Here is a 14,865-nt window from a genome sequence, read left to right on the forward strand (position 1 = left end):
CTCGGCTGGAGCACAGGACCCAGGAGAAAGCCGGGCTCCGGGCAGGGCGTCTCCTCCTGGGATCCTGGCCAGGACCTCCTTCAGCTCACCGGCCCCTCACCTGTGCAGCACCTGCTCCCCTGTCCTGGGCTCCCAGCTGCCCCCTCTGGGTTGGGAGCTTGTGGACGACTGAGGCTTAGGAGTTGCTGTGGCAACCACGACGCTGAGGCCTGGGTTTCCCTGGAAATAGGAGTGCAGGCCTTCTTGCCATGGGGACTAAGAACGCTGTTGTCTGGAAGCCGTTTCTCCGGAGACCTGGAGACGCCCTGGATGAAGCTGTCCACCTGAGCAACCACACCCAGGGAGGGGCTGGCCTCTCCCCACGGCCCCCACACCTGCAGGGAAGGGCCCTGGGCCTTCCTCTGGGCAGTCGCCCTGGGGAGAGTCATGTGCTCAGTGGCTGTGCCAGTGGATGTGGCGTGCAGACCACTGGTTCCTCCTGAGGAGAGTAGAACTGTGATGCTCCCTAAGATTTGGGAAAGACCCGAGAGTTCAACAGGGCTCTGGTGTGTAGCAAGTGAGTAAACCGAGGCCTGGGAAAGGGAAGCCACCTGCCCAAGGGCCAGAGGAGGCCTTGTCCCCCTCACCTTGCTCCTGGCCGCGCCCTCTGGAATCTGATTTCCCTCTGGGCCCTTCAGGGTATCTGCTCCATGGGTAATGTGCGTCATCTTTTAAATAAATACGTTTTTATTGATTTTAGAGAGAGAGGAAGGGAGAGGGAGAAAAAGAAACATCAATGAGAGAGAAACATCGATCAGCTGCCTCCTGCACACCCCCTACTGGGGGATCGAACCTGCAGCCCAGCCTGGGAATGGAACCAGCGACCTCTTGGTGCCTGAGACTACACTCAGCCAGCTGAGCCACACTGGCCAGGCGGCTACGTGCTCCATACTTGCCAGGGGAGGCTCATTCCGGCTCATTCACCTGAACTGTCCCAGAGCCACACGAAGGACCAGCAGAGACACTCCCAGCCTATTCATCAGGCTGGTGGCACCCAGTCCCCATGGGGGAGGTGAAGGGAGAGAGGCAGGGCGGTGGGTCCCTGCAGATACAGAGCTCTGTCCCTCCCCACCAAGCCTCCTGGGGCCTCTGGACTGAGTCTGGCACTGGATGTCCAGCCAGGCCAGAGTCCCACCCCACCTGTATCCCCTCAGGGCATCCTTGTTCCAAGCAGGACCTACCCCAGCTGGGCTGATGCCAACAGGAGTCCCTCTTGGGAAGGGGCAGTGCTGGAGTGGGCCCTGCGGCCAGGAGCAACTGTCCCTCTGATGAGAGGAGGCCATTTGGGGGCCCTGGGGATGGGGTGTGTCCCTCCGAGGCCACCAGTGGGGATGGACACTGAGTGGGTCAGCATATCTGTCCCCAGGGCTGCTGGAGGGCAGAGTCAGCCCGGGCCTGGGCACAGCCCCAAAGAATTTTCTGGAATGAGTAGAACGCGTGATGGGGTCCTTGCCATGCAGAGAGCACCTCTGTGGGCGGGCGGGCGGGCAGGGCAGGCTCAGGGGGTGCACAGCTGGTCCTTACTCACGGCCTGACTCACCAGGCCCTGAACCTGCCTGCTCCTGGGGGCCCCCGGAAAGTGCTCAGCGGGAGGCAGACTCACCCACCTCCAGTCCAGCATGTGGCCACCTCCCCTTGTCAGTGCAGGAAGGCCCTCAAAGACGGGCTTCTCTGGGTTTGTCACCCTTCCCTCCTCCAAGCGGGGAGCTCTCTGGATGTCACGTGGCCCCACTGTGTCACCCACACACTCTGCATTTCCAGCTTCTCTGGGACAATCCGAGTCCTGGCGGTGCTGGGCCCACATGCGGGCAGGGGGACACAGGGCCTGGGCAGGGACTGGGCAAGGTGAGGCGGAACTCGGCTGGTTTCTACTTTTTCTGTCCCCTGCTGGCCCCGGGGACACCAGAATTTGTCACCCATGACCCAGATCCTCTCCAAGGCGGGAGGGAACCTCAACATTCACACGAAAGCTCTGTACTTCCCGGTGCTCGGCCGGTCACTCCCGGCCTTGCCCTGACATCAGGGCCTGCTGCGGATGAGACACTCAGTCCTTACGTGTCCTCCAAAGATGGGTCACACAGAGGACAACCGGGGAAGAGGGTGAGAGGCTGCAAAGGAATGTGTCCTCTGTCCTGGCTGCTCTTGGCCTCCGGCTGCCGGTCCCGCCCCAATCGGCTCTGGGATCTGCCTGTCTTCCCAAAGCTGTCTGTGCCCTTGTGACTCTCTGCCCCCGGGACCTGCGCTTTCCTGGAGGATCCACCTGCCCACCCCACAGACAGCCCTCCCGAAGGACAGGAGTGGTTCCTGCCGGTGGCCGTGGCTCAGCTGAGCCTGGCTCGCAGCCTGGACGGGCGTGTCCCCCCAGGTGCCGACAGGAAGCAGGCTGTGCGTTCCTCGGTTGTACCAAAATACAGCCCTGTTCCCGACTGTGGCTGGGGCGCTGCTCGGGCACTGCCCCAAACTGCTGACTGGTGCCAAGGCTGACCGTCCTGCTGCCCAATGGGTGGGCGCCCCAGGCCACTGGTCACTGTGCCTGTGTTCCCCTAGCCGCCTGCCCGAGCTTGAGGCCTGGCTTTGGGACAGCCCCCATCAGACAGATTTATCCCCCTGACCCCAGCCCAGCACAACTGCATTTCCATTTTCTTTCTTTCTTTTTTTTTTTTGGTTAATTTTCACCTGAGGATATTTTTTCCGTTGATTTTTAGAGAGAGTGGAGGAGGGGAGGGAGAGAGAGAGAAACACTGAAGGGAGAGAGACACGCGGATTGGTTGCCTCCCTTGTGCTCCCGACCGGGGCTGGGGGTCGAACCTGCAACCCAGGTACGTGCCCTTGACCCACGGCCGACGCTCTAACCGCTTATCCACCCAGCCAAGGCACGACTGCATTTTCTGCAAGAAAGGGTCTCCCTGCTCCGCCAGCCTCTCCATTAACCTGGGGGTTAGTTGTCCCATCTCCTTGTCCTGCGTGTTTCCTGCTTGTAGGAGCGGCAGGGGTGGCAGGAGATAGTGCGAGATTGTGGGCACACCCGAGGGCTGGGTCCCTATGGGAGGAGGAGGCAGGTGGCAGCCGTGGTGTCCTGTTGGGGGGGCAGGGCTGGGAATCCTCCCGGGGAGCCTGCTCTTCCTTCTCAGCAGGTCCCTTGCCACCTTGGGATCGTCCCTCCTCACCTGGTGCTGAGATGCAGGGTTCAGGTGGAAGGCCCCTGCCGCCCCCTTGCCAGCACGTCTGGGGATTCCTGAAATACAGGATCCGAGCTCTCGCCCTGAGTTACATGGGAAGATGGAAGCGGGACAAACACGAAATCGAGGTCGGCGTGTGAGCCGTGGGCAGTCCCCTTCCTGAGCCACCAAGGCCCCGATGGAAAGTGCCTGATAAGCCCAGGCCCCTGCTCTGCAGCCGGATCCCCCCCCCCCAAGCCACACTGCCCCCCGGGTCTGCAGGGCGGTAGGCCTGGGCGGTGGCCTGCAGGCCTCTGGGGTAGTGGCTCTTCGAGGCCCACGGCTGGCCAGGCTGGCAGGCACCTGCGTGTCCTGTGCCAGCAGCTCCACCCTCCCACTCTGCCCTGCCTGGTCCAGGTGCCACTAACGTCCATCTTGCCGCCTTCACCTGCCCACAGCTTCACGGCGTTGCCCAGCTGCCTGCTGGGGGCCGGCCTTCGTGCCGGCTCCGGGATACTCTGAGGAGCATTCCCCACCCAGGGAGGCAGCGTGGGACAGTGTGACGCTCTGACTTTGTCTCTCTCCCAACTGCCGTTGCTCTCAGGACCGTGACCCCTCCCACCCCTAGTCTAGCGGGAGGACCCCTGCTCCACTGTCCCCCCCAGGCAGCTTGTCGGGCGTGGAGCTGGACCCTCATCTTGACTCCGAGCCCTGGGCGCTTTGCGTAGACAGAGGCCGACTCGTCCCCTGGGCAGATTCAGGAGACAGTTATGAGATTCCTGGGAACATGGAGGAAAGTGAGAATCCGACTCGCAGACCCGGAAGCCACAGCCCGGACAGGGCCCGAGACGGAGCCTCAGGACGAGGGCTGCCCGGCCAGCTCCCCTGCAGCCACTCCCCTCCCTGCAGGCCAGAGGCCCCTGGAGACCAGGGGGGGGGGTCATGTAAAGGTCTGTGTGTGCAGGGAATAGAGCCGGTGCAGGTGGTGTGGGACGGGGGTGAGGGCACATGGTCCTTGAGTCTGAGCAGCAGTCCTGGGGGAGGGGCAGACGTGCTCTGGGCAACCCCAGAAGACAGGACTGGGCCAGGTTGGAGGAAGGAAATCTGTCTCTTGCATGATTGTGTAATGGGCTCCCAGTCAGGTGGGGAGCTCCCCATCCGAGGAGGCATGGAAGCAGAGGCCCAGTCACTGGGGCTGCAGATCCTCAGAAAGGCTTCCAGGAAGTGAGTGCCTTGGATCCCGGTTCTGCCCACAGCTCTGACTCAGGCACCCAGCTCCTCGGGTGGGCTGCGGGTGGCGTCTCTGTGATACCTGTCTGGGGCCATCTCCGTGGGGCCGTTTCCATGGTCCCTATTTGCAGAAGCTCCAGTGGGAAGACCTGATGCACACGGCCAGCCTGGAGGGGCCAAGGATCACAGGGGCGGCTCCCACCTGCTGGTTGGGACTTGCACAGCCTTGAGCAGGGAGGCGGCTGTGCCGGGCAGGGTGCCCAGCACAGGTACTGGAGGGGCTGGCAGGGTGGGGCTTTCCAGCCCCAAGAGGTGGAGCCAAGGAGACTTCCCCTAGAACCAGACTGGCTCCAGCTCCAGGCTCAGGTGGGTGCTCCTCTTAGGCTGAAGGCCAGGTTGGGTGGGTAATGGGCAACCTGAGGGCCCAAGGCTGGAGGTGGGCATCGGGGGCACTGGACACAGGCTTTGCCATGGGTAGGGGCTGGATTCACACCTGGACTTTGGTGGGCACCAAGTTTGAGGTTCCCAGTTTTAAGGTGGGGGCACAGGTGCCTGAGGGGATGTTCAGGTTACTATGGAAATGCAGCCCCCAGCCCTGGCCTGAGGCTGGTTGCTTCCAGGCTGCCTCAGAGAAAGACTGCTGGGAGGCGGTGGGCAGGGGCGGGCCCCACACTCAGGGTCTGGGGCAGCCACCACCCTGCCTCACCTTTCACATCTGAGAGAAGGGGATGCCTTGTGTCCAACCACCAATCTGGTGGAGGCCCCCCCCCCATGTCGCAGAGACCCTGAGGCTGCTGCTACTGGGGTAAGGAGGGAAGACCAGAAACAGGCCCCCACCTCCAGGGACAGCGCGGCGGGAGGAGGCCAGGCCTGGGGGGGAGTCTCAGCCTGGAGAGGAAGGAGCCCAGCGAGGCCCCGCCCCCGTAACCAGCCCCTCTCTGCGCCTGTGGCATTCCTAATTGTTGATGGCTGACTCACCCTCACTTCAAAGGCTTGGGACGGGTTCAGCTATTTAACCTGCTGCACCCACGTCACTCTGGAATTCTGCTCTGAGCGAGCCGTGCCCCACCTGCGGACCTGCTCTCACCTGGGCAGGTGCCTGCTTCCAGCCTTCGGCACAGCCTGGCCCTCCGAGGCCGAGTCCTCTGCCCTGGCCCCAGCCATGGCGGTGCAGGTGCCCCTGTGGCACCACTACCTGCGGGCCATCCGCTCGCGGGGTGCGCCCCGGGCGCAGGACTACCAGCGCGCAGAGGACGTGCTGCTCACGGTGCTGGAGCTCGCGCACGCCCGGGACCCCCGCTTCCTGGTGGACTACTCCCGGGACCTGGAGGCCTTGCAGTTCGCCCTGCGCTCCTCGGACGGCCCAGTAGATATGGAGGTGCCCCTGAGGGTGGACGCCGAGGCCCTCCTGAGTGAGGAGCCCGGGGCCGCCAAGGCGGACAATGGCCCAGTGTCCTTCCGCCTGGGTGTCCCCAGGGAAGGGGCTGGCCTGGAGCAGTGGATGACCGAGGACGTCTTCACTTCTGCCTTGGACGGCGGCGCCAAGTGCTGCGGCCACATTGTGCCCAGCAAGGTCCTGCGTGTCCTCAAGGACCTTCTGGTGGCTGCCATAGTGCACTGCAAGCACCACGGCCTCATCGCGCCAGGTAGCACAGCCTCTGTGCACGCATGTGGGTGCCCAGGGGTGATGGCAGTGGGTGTGCATGTGTGTGAGCTCCCAGCGTGCGTGTCAGGGGCACACGAGTTGGGGAACATGGCTCTGAGTTCCCAGAAGACAGGTTTCCTGTTACTTGAGTGTTACATGGTGATTTTGGTTGTCACGTTTTGGTGGACGTTACTTTGTAAGCGGCTAGAGGTGCTGTTTTCCAGCTGATCTTCACGTGGGTCCCTGACTCGGTTCTGGCTGTCCCAGCTGGCCCCACGGTCCTCACAGCTGCCCCCACTTCCAGCCTCCGGCCACGTTGCACTGGGAGGACTGTGCATGCATGTGTGCATATGTGCGTGTGTGACTGGGGGGCTGTGAATGCATGTACCTGTGTGAGCGTGCACAAGTGTGAGTGTGGGGCGTGCACATGTGAGTGTGGGGGGGGTGTACATGCACATGTGTGCACAGGTCTGGTTCAGCTCATGGCCCAGTTGCTAAATGGTGTCTTGGGCCCAGAGTGGGCTCTGTGGCAGGTACCTTCAGGTGAGCCAGGGGTCTGGCCTCGGTCTCACCTCTGGTGCCTTGTTGATGTGGTCGGGATGGTGGGGAGCTCCAAGGTGGGTAGGGCCAGGAATAGCAGGCTCCCGTCCCCCCGGGACAGTGAGGGGCTGGAAGGTGCGGGCTGTGCAGGGCCCAGGGCAGCCCATCCTCCTGGGGGGTCAGTAAAAAGACAGCAGGTTGTCCTGGCAGGTGATTAGGGACTGAAACAGAAGGTCCTGCTTCCCTTGGGAGGGAGAGGTATGTGCTGGTGGTGGCTGCCACCTGGTATTAGTCTAGCTATGAGGTCAGTGAGTGGGGGTGGTCAGACCCCCTGAGGGACTGTGACCTGCTCCAGGCTCGGGCCCACCAGGTGGCATGGCAACCTCAGCCGCCTGTGAGCACAGGACCAGCCTTCCTCCCGTGGGTTTGGGGGAAGCGGGGCACCCTTCTCCAGGCTGCCGTGAAGATTGGGAAGGTGGCCGGGCTTCTGGACAGACTAGTCACACGGGAGGGGTGGCTTCCCACTCTAGCCCTTCCCCAGACCTGCCTGGTGACCTGGGGCAGGTGACCCCTTCTCAGGGCTGATGATAGACACTGCCCTTGCTGGGTGGCCGGGCCTGTCATTAGGTGCTCCTAAAGCCCGGCCTGCAGACATCTTATCTGATCATCTCTGAACCTTCCAGTTATCGCGGGCAGCTCTGGCAGGGCCTTTCCATCTTCTTCCAGACCTGATGTGGCTGTTCCCACCTGGCCCTGTCACCTTCAGGCCCTTCGCCCGCCTGGGAGACAAACCTGCCAATTGGTTCAGCATAAGGCTCTGCCCGGCCCTGGGTGCTTCAGGCACATTCCGGGCTGCCAGGCCCCTCCTCTCGGTCCCCAGGTCCCCTTGGCTCAGCTCCTCAGCATCCTGGCTGAGAAGGCAGCTACGCCCAGGAGCTGGCCATGCAGGGAAATTCCAAGCATGGCTTCCTGACATTCCCTTAAAAGGAAGTGTGCCCTGAAGGTGACAAGGTTCAGGTTGCCCACCCCAGGCCCTAGGAACCACTGGGAGCCGTGAGACCAGGCCAGGCTGGTGGGGAGTGGCTGGGATGGATGGCAGGTGTGGCTGGCCGCCTTCCAAGCCACAATTTCATAGACAAAATGTGTGACCAGTGGTAGATACCAAATGAAGCCACTTGTAGCTTTGCATGGCAGGTGCCTCAGGTGCTGAAGGAGAGGGGTTGGGGATCACTGAAGTCTCTTCTTTTAACTGATGGGGAAACTGAGGCCCATTCAGGGGATGGAGTGGCCCAGGTGGTAGGGATAGGACCTGCCCTGAGCTGGGTCTCAGGAGGTGGCCCAAGAGCTGCCCTGCAGGAGACTGGGGGGAGGGGTGTACTTATGGGGTTCAGGTTCCTTCCTTCAGGACCCCCCAGGGCCGTGGACTGTCCAGGGCAAACTGTATGCTGTAAGATGCGGGGAAGAACAACTGAGGGGAAAGGCCAGAGAGTCCGCTGTCCCCCACTTCCCTAGCTCCAACCCCATGACCCCATGGAACATCCCTTCCTGGGTGGTCTGGGGCTCTGTTAGGGGAATAGGCTCTGGGCTGGGCCCCGTGGGGTATGAGTGGGGAGGGAAGCAGGAAGCATTTCTTCGGGAATGTTCTGTATGCCCCCAGGTGTCAGTGGAATTTAGGGTGGACAGGCTTGTCCACTGTCAGCCTCAGGGAGGGCCTCTGGGTGCTGGGCACCAAGCCTGCTGCTCCCAACCCCAGGCCTTCAGGGACACCGCTCATTCCCTCCCTCCTTCCCTCCCGAGCAGACCTGTCCTTCCCCTCCCAGCCCTGCCCAGCCCCTCCAAGCATGGCCTCCTGACACTTCCCTTAAAAAGAAGTGTGCCCTGCAGGTGACAAGGTTCAGGCTGCCCAGCCCACACCCCGGGAGACCTCCTGTGAGGTGTGTCTGAAACAGGGATTCCTGGGCCCCAGCCTGACTGCAGGGGGAGGGAGGGAGGGAGCCAGCAGGTGTGATTGGAAGTCCAACCTTAGCCCAACTCTCCTGGGCTCCTGAGCTCAGTGCCCCTCGCAGAGGCTGCCCCCGGTGCTGGCTCCTAGCCTCAGTGTCCCACCGGGCACCAGGCTGCCCATCAGGTAGAACCTGATCTTCTGGCCACGCCCAACAGCAGTGACTGTTCTCTGCAGAAGGGCATGGGGGGGCAAGGGCCCTGGAAAGGGGTGCTGGGGCACTAAAAGCACCCACCCCAACTCATTTCCTGAAGACAGAGGAGGCACTGGGGGTGCTTGGGCATTGGGGTACAAACTTGCCTAAAAGCCACTTAGAGGGAAGTGTTAGAGACCCTTCCTCACCTTCCTCCCTGAGAGAGGGGCCAGGTCTCAGAGCCACCTGGGCACTGGGGTGACCCAGCCTCTTGCTGTGCAGGACCCCAGGGTTGGGCAGGTAGGGTCCCTGGACCCAGTCAATGGTGCAGTGCAGAGACCACTGGCTGAGGGCCCTCCCCTGGGGCAGAACTGCTCCTCTTGGGGTGGTGGCCTCTCCTGGCCCAGCCCAGCAGCCGCTGCTGCCCCTCCTCCAGCAGAGAGGGCTGCAGGGAACGTGGCCAGGGAGCAGAGCAGAGCTGAAGCTCAGGAGGGCCTGGGAGGAGCCCAGAGGAAAACCTCCGTGCAGTGTCGCGAGGCTGCGACCTCCTGAGCTGACGGATCGGCATCCTCACGGTGTGAGTCAGCCGGAGGCCGGAACAGATACCACAGCCAGGCGCCTAAACAACAGAAACTGGGTCCCCAGTCTTGGTCGGAAGTCCAAGGTCACGATGTGGGCAGGGCTGGTTCTTCCCGAGGCCTCTCGCCTGCCTCCCCTCTGGGTGGGATTCCTTGACATCTCCGCCACGAGGACCAGACTTAACACCCCCCCTCATGGCCTCATTTCACCTCATTACCTTTTCAAAGGCCCCACCTCCAAATACGGCCACAGCCTGAGCTGGGGGGGGGGGGGTTAGGGCAGCCCCACACCTGGCTGCAGCTCCGGGTGGGGTAAAGGGGGTGGAGGAGGCTGCCCGTGGGGGCCGAGGTGGGACGAGAGGGCAGAGCGTCCCGGGAAGGCAGGGTTAGCACAGGTCAGGGCCAGCAGGGCGGTCATTGCAGGTTCTCTGAAGGCGGACAGCCTGAGGGAGGAGGAGCTCCACCTGACCCTGCTGGTGTCCAGCGGCTGGAGAACGATCCGTTTCCATGTGGTGCCGGTGGTGCGGTGGAAGCACCGGGTGCCGGCCCTGGAGGGGGCCCAGTGGGCGCCTGGGTTCCCTGAAGGCAGCTTGAAAAAGATCATCAGTCAAGAGGTGGCCCTGGTGCCCGCCAGCGCCCAGCTCTGGAGGTAGGCGGCACCTTCGGGTCGGTGGGGTCCTGGGGAGCTGGCAGGAGTCACACCTCGCCGCTCCCCGCCCGCCTCTACCCCATGGGCGCCTGTACCACGCCAAGATTACGGGGGTCTTGAGGGAATTCGAGATGCCCCTCGGAGCTTCGGGGAGTGGGCTGTGCAGCGGAGCCCTTCATGACCCAGCCCCGTGGGAGAGCAGCAAAGAGGACGGGTGGCTTGTGCAGGGTCCCAGCAGGTTCCCGGAGCAGCTGGGAGGCTGGTCAGGGCCTGAGGAGGCAGTTTAGCTCTGGGGCTTCGCTAGACTCTCCCTGTGGGCTGCTCTTCCTAGATTAGTGTCCCCACTCCCAGGAGTCCCCACCTACAGTATTCAGCTGTGATGTCCCCTCCCTTGCCTGGCCCAGGACCCCAGCAGCCTTGGAGAGGGAGGAGCATCTGCTGGGAAGGGAGCCGGAGTAGTTCTGTGGGCAGGAGGGAGGGAGTGGGGCACACGGCAGAAGCTGAACCCTCTGCAGACCTTACACCAGGGCCCAGTGAGCGCCGTCCGGATCCACACAGCTCACACGCAGGCCGCTGTGGTTTGGCCAGGCTGACCCACCTGCCAGCTCTCATGTCTGGGGTGAAGTATCCACAGTGGCTTTTATGCCTGAGTTCATGCTTAGAGATGGATGATATTTATAAAGCTGGTTGTGCCCGTCTGTGGTTTTCTGCTGCTCAGAAAGGCTCAGTAGAGCACCTGGGAGCCACCTCCACCCACCTGGCCCATCTCTGCACAGAGCAGGCCTGCGTCCAGGCTGGTGTTGACCACTGGCCCCTGAGAAAGGGGAAGAGCTGGGCATTGTTTGCAAGTAAATGGCCTTTCCTGTGCCCTGCCCGCCACAGACTCAGGGGACAGATGGCTGTCCAGTGTTGAGACTGCACAGAGTGGGGACCTGAGGGCGCCATCCCCAGGTCCCGTTCCTCGGTCACTCGGCAAGCACGCAGTGAGCGCCTCCTGTGTGTCCTGCTCTGTGGGCACTGCTGGGGGCAGGATTTGGGGCCCCTTCCTGGTCTGTAGCTGGCTGGTAGAGGCAGGCTTCCAGATGGGGTGTGGAAGGGAGACATCACACCTACCTGTCTGGGGTGGCTCCACCCACACCTCTGGCAGGGCCAGGAGCCTCAGCTGCTCCACCCTGGGCTGGTGACATGGCACCTTCCTGTCCCCACAAAAGGGCCTAGCTGGCCCAAAGGCTCCCCCTGTCCCTCCGAGCTCTGGGGCTGGGGTATCTGTGTGAAAATGAGACATTTCACAATGGACAGGCCTCTGTGTGCCGTTCCTGAAACACGCATGAAGCCAGCTGCGTGTACCCCGACAGCCGCTGCCAGGACTGGGCTGCCCCCAGGGGCCCAGGAGCTCTCTGTCCGGGGGAGGCTTTCCTTTCTGGGGATGATCTATGGATGCAGTGTGCCTGTCACACCTGGTGAGGCCCTAATGCTGACCAGGAGGGGTGTGTCTACCTGGGCTCCCAGGGTCTCCACGGACTACCTGCTCACCCGGCTGCTGAGCGCGCTGGGCTGCCTGCCAGGCCATCGACTGGACAGCCTCTCCATCCTGGACCGGGTCAACCATGAGAGCTGGTGTGACAGTGGCCAGAGCCCTGGCCTGACCTTCGACCACCTGAAGGTATGTGTAGGGGGCTCAGGAACCCTGTACCTACTCTGCTGGGCCTTTGTCTATCACCAGGAGGCCCCCAGGTTGGACCCTTGTGCCAACTGACTGGTGGACGCCTTGCACAAGCTCCACACAGAGGGTTCCGAGGCCTTGCTGGGTTCCTGGGGAGCAAGGCCCAGGCTCGCGAGTGACATCTGGCTTCTGAGTGTGGTGGCACCTCAGACCCACCTTTGCCATCCCAAGACTGGTGACCTCGGGGTCCTCCTGGCTGTTCGGGTTGGGTTGCACACAGCCGGCATGCCCACCAGCCCCTGTCAGCCCTGGGAGGCCCCTTTGTCCCAATGCCTTTGCCCTCCAGCCTGGAGTCTGTGAGTGTCACCTGCTGGGGTTCGTCTCTGAGTGGAGCCAGCTCAGCCCTGGCGCCCCTTCCCTGCTGCTCACTGACTCTGTGACAGGGCTGGAACCATGTTCTCCTGGGGCTGGGCACCTTCGGGCAGTGAGAAGAGCAGGGGCAGGGGCTCGCAGGGTGGGGCAGGGGGAGCGGGTGGGGCCGTGGAGCCTCAGGCTGCTCCACGACAAGGGCAGGTTAAGAGATGTGGCCCCATCTGGTGCAGAAGAAACTCCACCAGGAACCCCCGTGCGACTCCACCCCACGACCGAGGGGGTGCTATCTTCTGAGAGGGTCCCTCGGGGTCTGACACATGGTGGTTCCCGCAGTGAACTAGGGGTGATGGGGCCGGCAGAGAGAGAGGGAGGGGTATGCAAAGCAGCTGTGTGACAGGAGAGGGGTCCCTGGCTAGGGGGACTCAGGGCCAGGGTGGGAGAGGGTACCTGGGGCAGCCAAGTAAGTCCAGTTATGGCTTTCAGACATATTCTGGGCCCAGATGTGCTGGGCACACAGACTAGGACTGGGCATGCAGCAGGGCAGGGCTCTTTGGGTGGAGCTGCAGGGCACAAGTGGGAGTCCGTGGGAATGGAGCATGAGGAAAGGCCCAGAGGATGGGCAGGAACCTCGACTCCCCTGAGAAGGACCCTGGTGGCTGGTGTGGGGGTGCTGTGAAGGGGAGGTCGGGTGGGGTCCTGCTCAGCTGCAGTGCCCCCACCCCAGGGAGTCAAGGGAGGCACCAAGGTGGGCGCAGCAGGTGGGGAGGATCTGGGACTCATACGGGGACACCCAGGGGAGGCATAAAGAGTGGGGAAAAAGTGCCCGTGGGCTGGGGGCTCCAGGGGTGGGGGTGATGGGAGGGCTAGTTGGTCTGCCCACCCCTTCCCTGGACGAGGGCCTGACCCGCTGCCTTCCTCCCTCTCCCACAGACAGTGCTGCTCTGGGCCTCAGTGCTCTTCCCGGCGCCCGAGGACTGGGCGGAGCTGCAGGGCGCCGTGTACCGGCTGCTGGTGGTGCTGCTGTGCTGCCTGGCCACCAGGAACCTGCCCCACTTCCTCCGCCCCGAGTGCAACCTGCTGCAGGGCACCCGCCTGGACCTCCACGCCCTCTACCTGCGCGTGGAGCGTTTCGCCAGCCAGCCCGAGGCGGCCCTGCGTATCCATGCCACCCACCTGGGCCGCAACCCCCCACCACGCATTGGCCACGGGGTCAAGGCACTCCTGCAGCTGCCCGCCAGCGACCCCACCTACTGGGCCACCGCCTACTTTGACGTTCTGCTGGACAAGGTGGGCACTGGCAGCTGAGGGCCTCGGGCAGGCCCCGGGTCACATTCAGTGGGGGTGAGCCCTGGTCCACCCTGCCGCCCCCACCCCAGGGTCAGGACCTTGAGCAAGGCTGGGTCAGGCCAGGCCTCTGGGTAGCTTCTGTCAGGGAAAGATGTGACACTGGGGGTCACACCGCCCCCTGCCCACCAGTGGCCCCACAGGCCCAGGGCCGCTGTCTGAGAACCAGGGCAGCATGTCCAAGCCTGCCCATCCCCCCAGAACCGCCCCAAACCCGCAGTTGGAGCTCAGAGCCCCAGCAGCTGCCCTGGGCTCCATTCCTCAGGAAGGGGGGCCTCACCAGCAGGTTCCTGCTGCACCTCTGGGCCCAGCAGTCCCTTGTCATGTCCCTTGGGCATTTGGGGGTACCTGCCTGCTCTGCCAGCTGTGCTTCTCAAGCCCCAAGGCTCCACCAGCTCTGCCGGCCCTCCTTTCTCCTACCCCAAGGAGCCCCTACTTGCTTCTCCTGCACCCCAAATAGCCAACATGTCCCCTCCCAGGGCACACCTGGGGGCATGGAGTGATGGTAGCGGGGGGGTGACCCACATTCAGCCCTCAGCAAGTACCTGGCCGAGTCTCCTCGGGGTCAGGCCCATCAGGGATGCCTGCATGTGGGGAAGGCCAGGGAGAGGGGACCGAGGCAGATCCAGCTGCAGGGGGGACTGTCCAGGAGAGACCCAGAGGCAGGAATGCCCAGTGGCCAGGGAGCAGATGTTGCCCCACGCTGTCTGGGGCCCTGTGGCGGACTCCAGGTGTCTCTGTGACCCCTCTGTCCCCGCCCCGCCCGCAGTTCCAGGTCTTCCACATCCAGGATAAGGACCGGATCGCAGCTATGCAGAGCATTTTCCGCAAGACCAAGACGCTGGGTGGAGAGGACAGCTGAGCGGGCGTCCAGCTCTGCTGCCGGGTGCTGCCCCACGGAGGCCCCACGGAGCCTGCACCTTGAGGCGGGTGGTGGGTGGTGGAGGGACTTTGTCCCAGGGACGGCCTCATGGGAGCCTAAGTGCAGGGCTGCAGGCCTCCTGGGCCAGCTGCCCCATCTCCAGGAAGAGGGGGGCCGTGTGCTTCTTGGAACTTGTGTCCACCCACCTGTCTGGTGCCATCAGGACTCTGAACACTGAGTGTCTGCGCCAGTGAGACCTGGACCTTGAGGGTGCGTTCTGTTTGTGTCGAATGCCACCCTGAGAAGAAATGCTATGTGTCTGATCTTGAATAAATTAATGCACTTCCAACAGATAGCAAGGTATCTCGTTCCCGCCCACTTACCACAGAGAACAAGACGGGGCCTTGGTAGATTTTGGAGAGGCCACCACCTCTTTGGGAGGGTCCATTTGCTGGGTGGCTCAGAGGCTGTTAGTTCTGAGTGGGCTGAAGCACAGGCTGGCTACCCAGCAGGTTTGTGGGCCGGGGTCCCCGGAGAGTGGGCACCACATGGCGTCCCTGGAAAACCCTAATGTGGAAGCTGAGGTTCTGCTGCAGAGGATAGCAGTCTACTGTTCAAAGCGCAGCGTCTGGCAGGATGCGGGGCCCTAG

General features: G+C 63.0%; 1 protein-coding gene across 1 annotated transcript; it reads left to right on the top strand.

Annotated features, from left to right (window-relative positions):
- Positions 1 to 5,034: 5,034 nt before the first annotated feature.
- Positions 5,035 to 14,569, top strand: MAB21L4 (mab-21 like 4). Its single transcript, XM_081142180.1, has 6 exons — positions 5,035 to 5,232; positions 5,419 to 6,073; positions 9,749 to 9,974; positions 11,484 to 11,637; positions 12,940 to 13,296; positions 14,123 to 14,569. The coding sequence occupies exons 2-6, from the start codon at positions 5,590 to 5,592 to the stop codon at positions 14,213 to 14,215; spliced, it is 1,314 nt and encodes a 437-aa protein (XP_080998306.1). The 5' UTR covers positions 5,035 to 5,232; positions 5,419 to 5,589; the 3' UTR covers positions 14,216 to 14,569.
- The last annotated feature ends 296 nt before the right edge of the window (positions 14,570 to 14,865 follow it).

This window comes from Miniopterus schreibersii (assembly GCF_964146895.1).
Source record: "Miniopterus schreibersii genome assembly, chromosome: 7".
In the NCBI taxonomy this organism is placed as follows: Eukaryota; Metazoa; Chordata; class Mammalia; order Chiroptera; family Miniopteridae; genus Miniopterus; species Miniopterus schreibersii.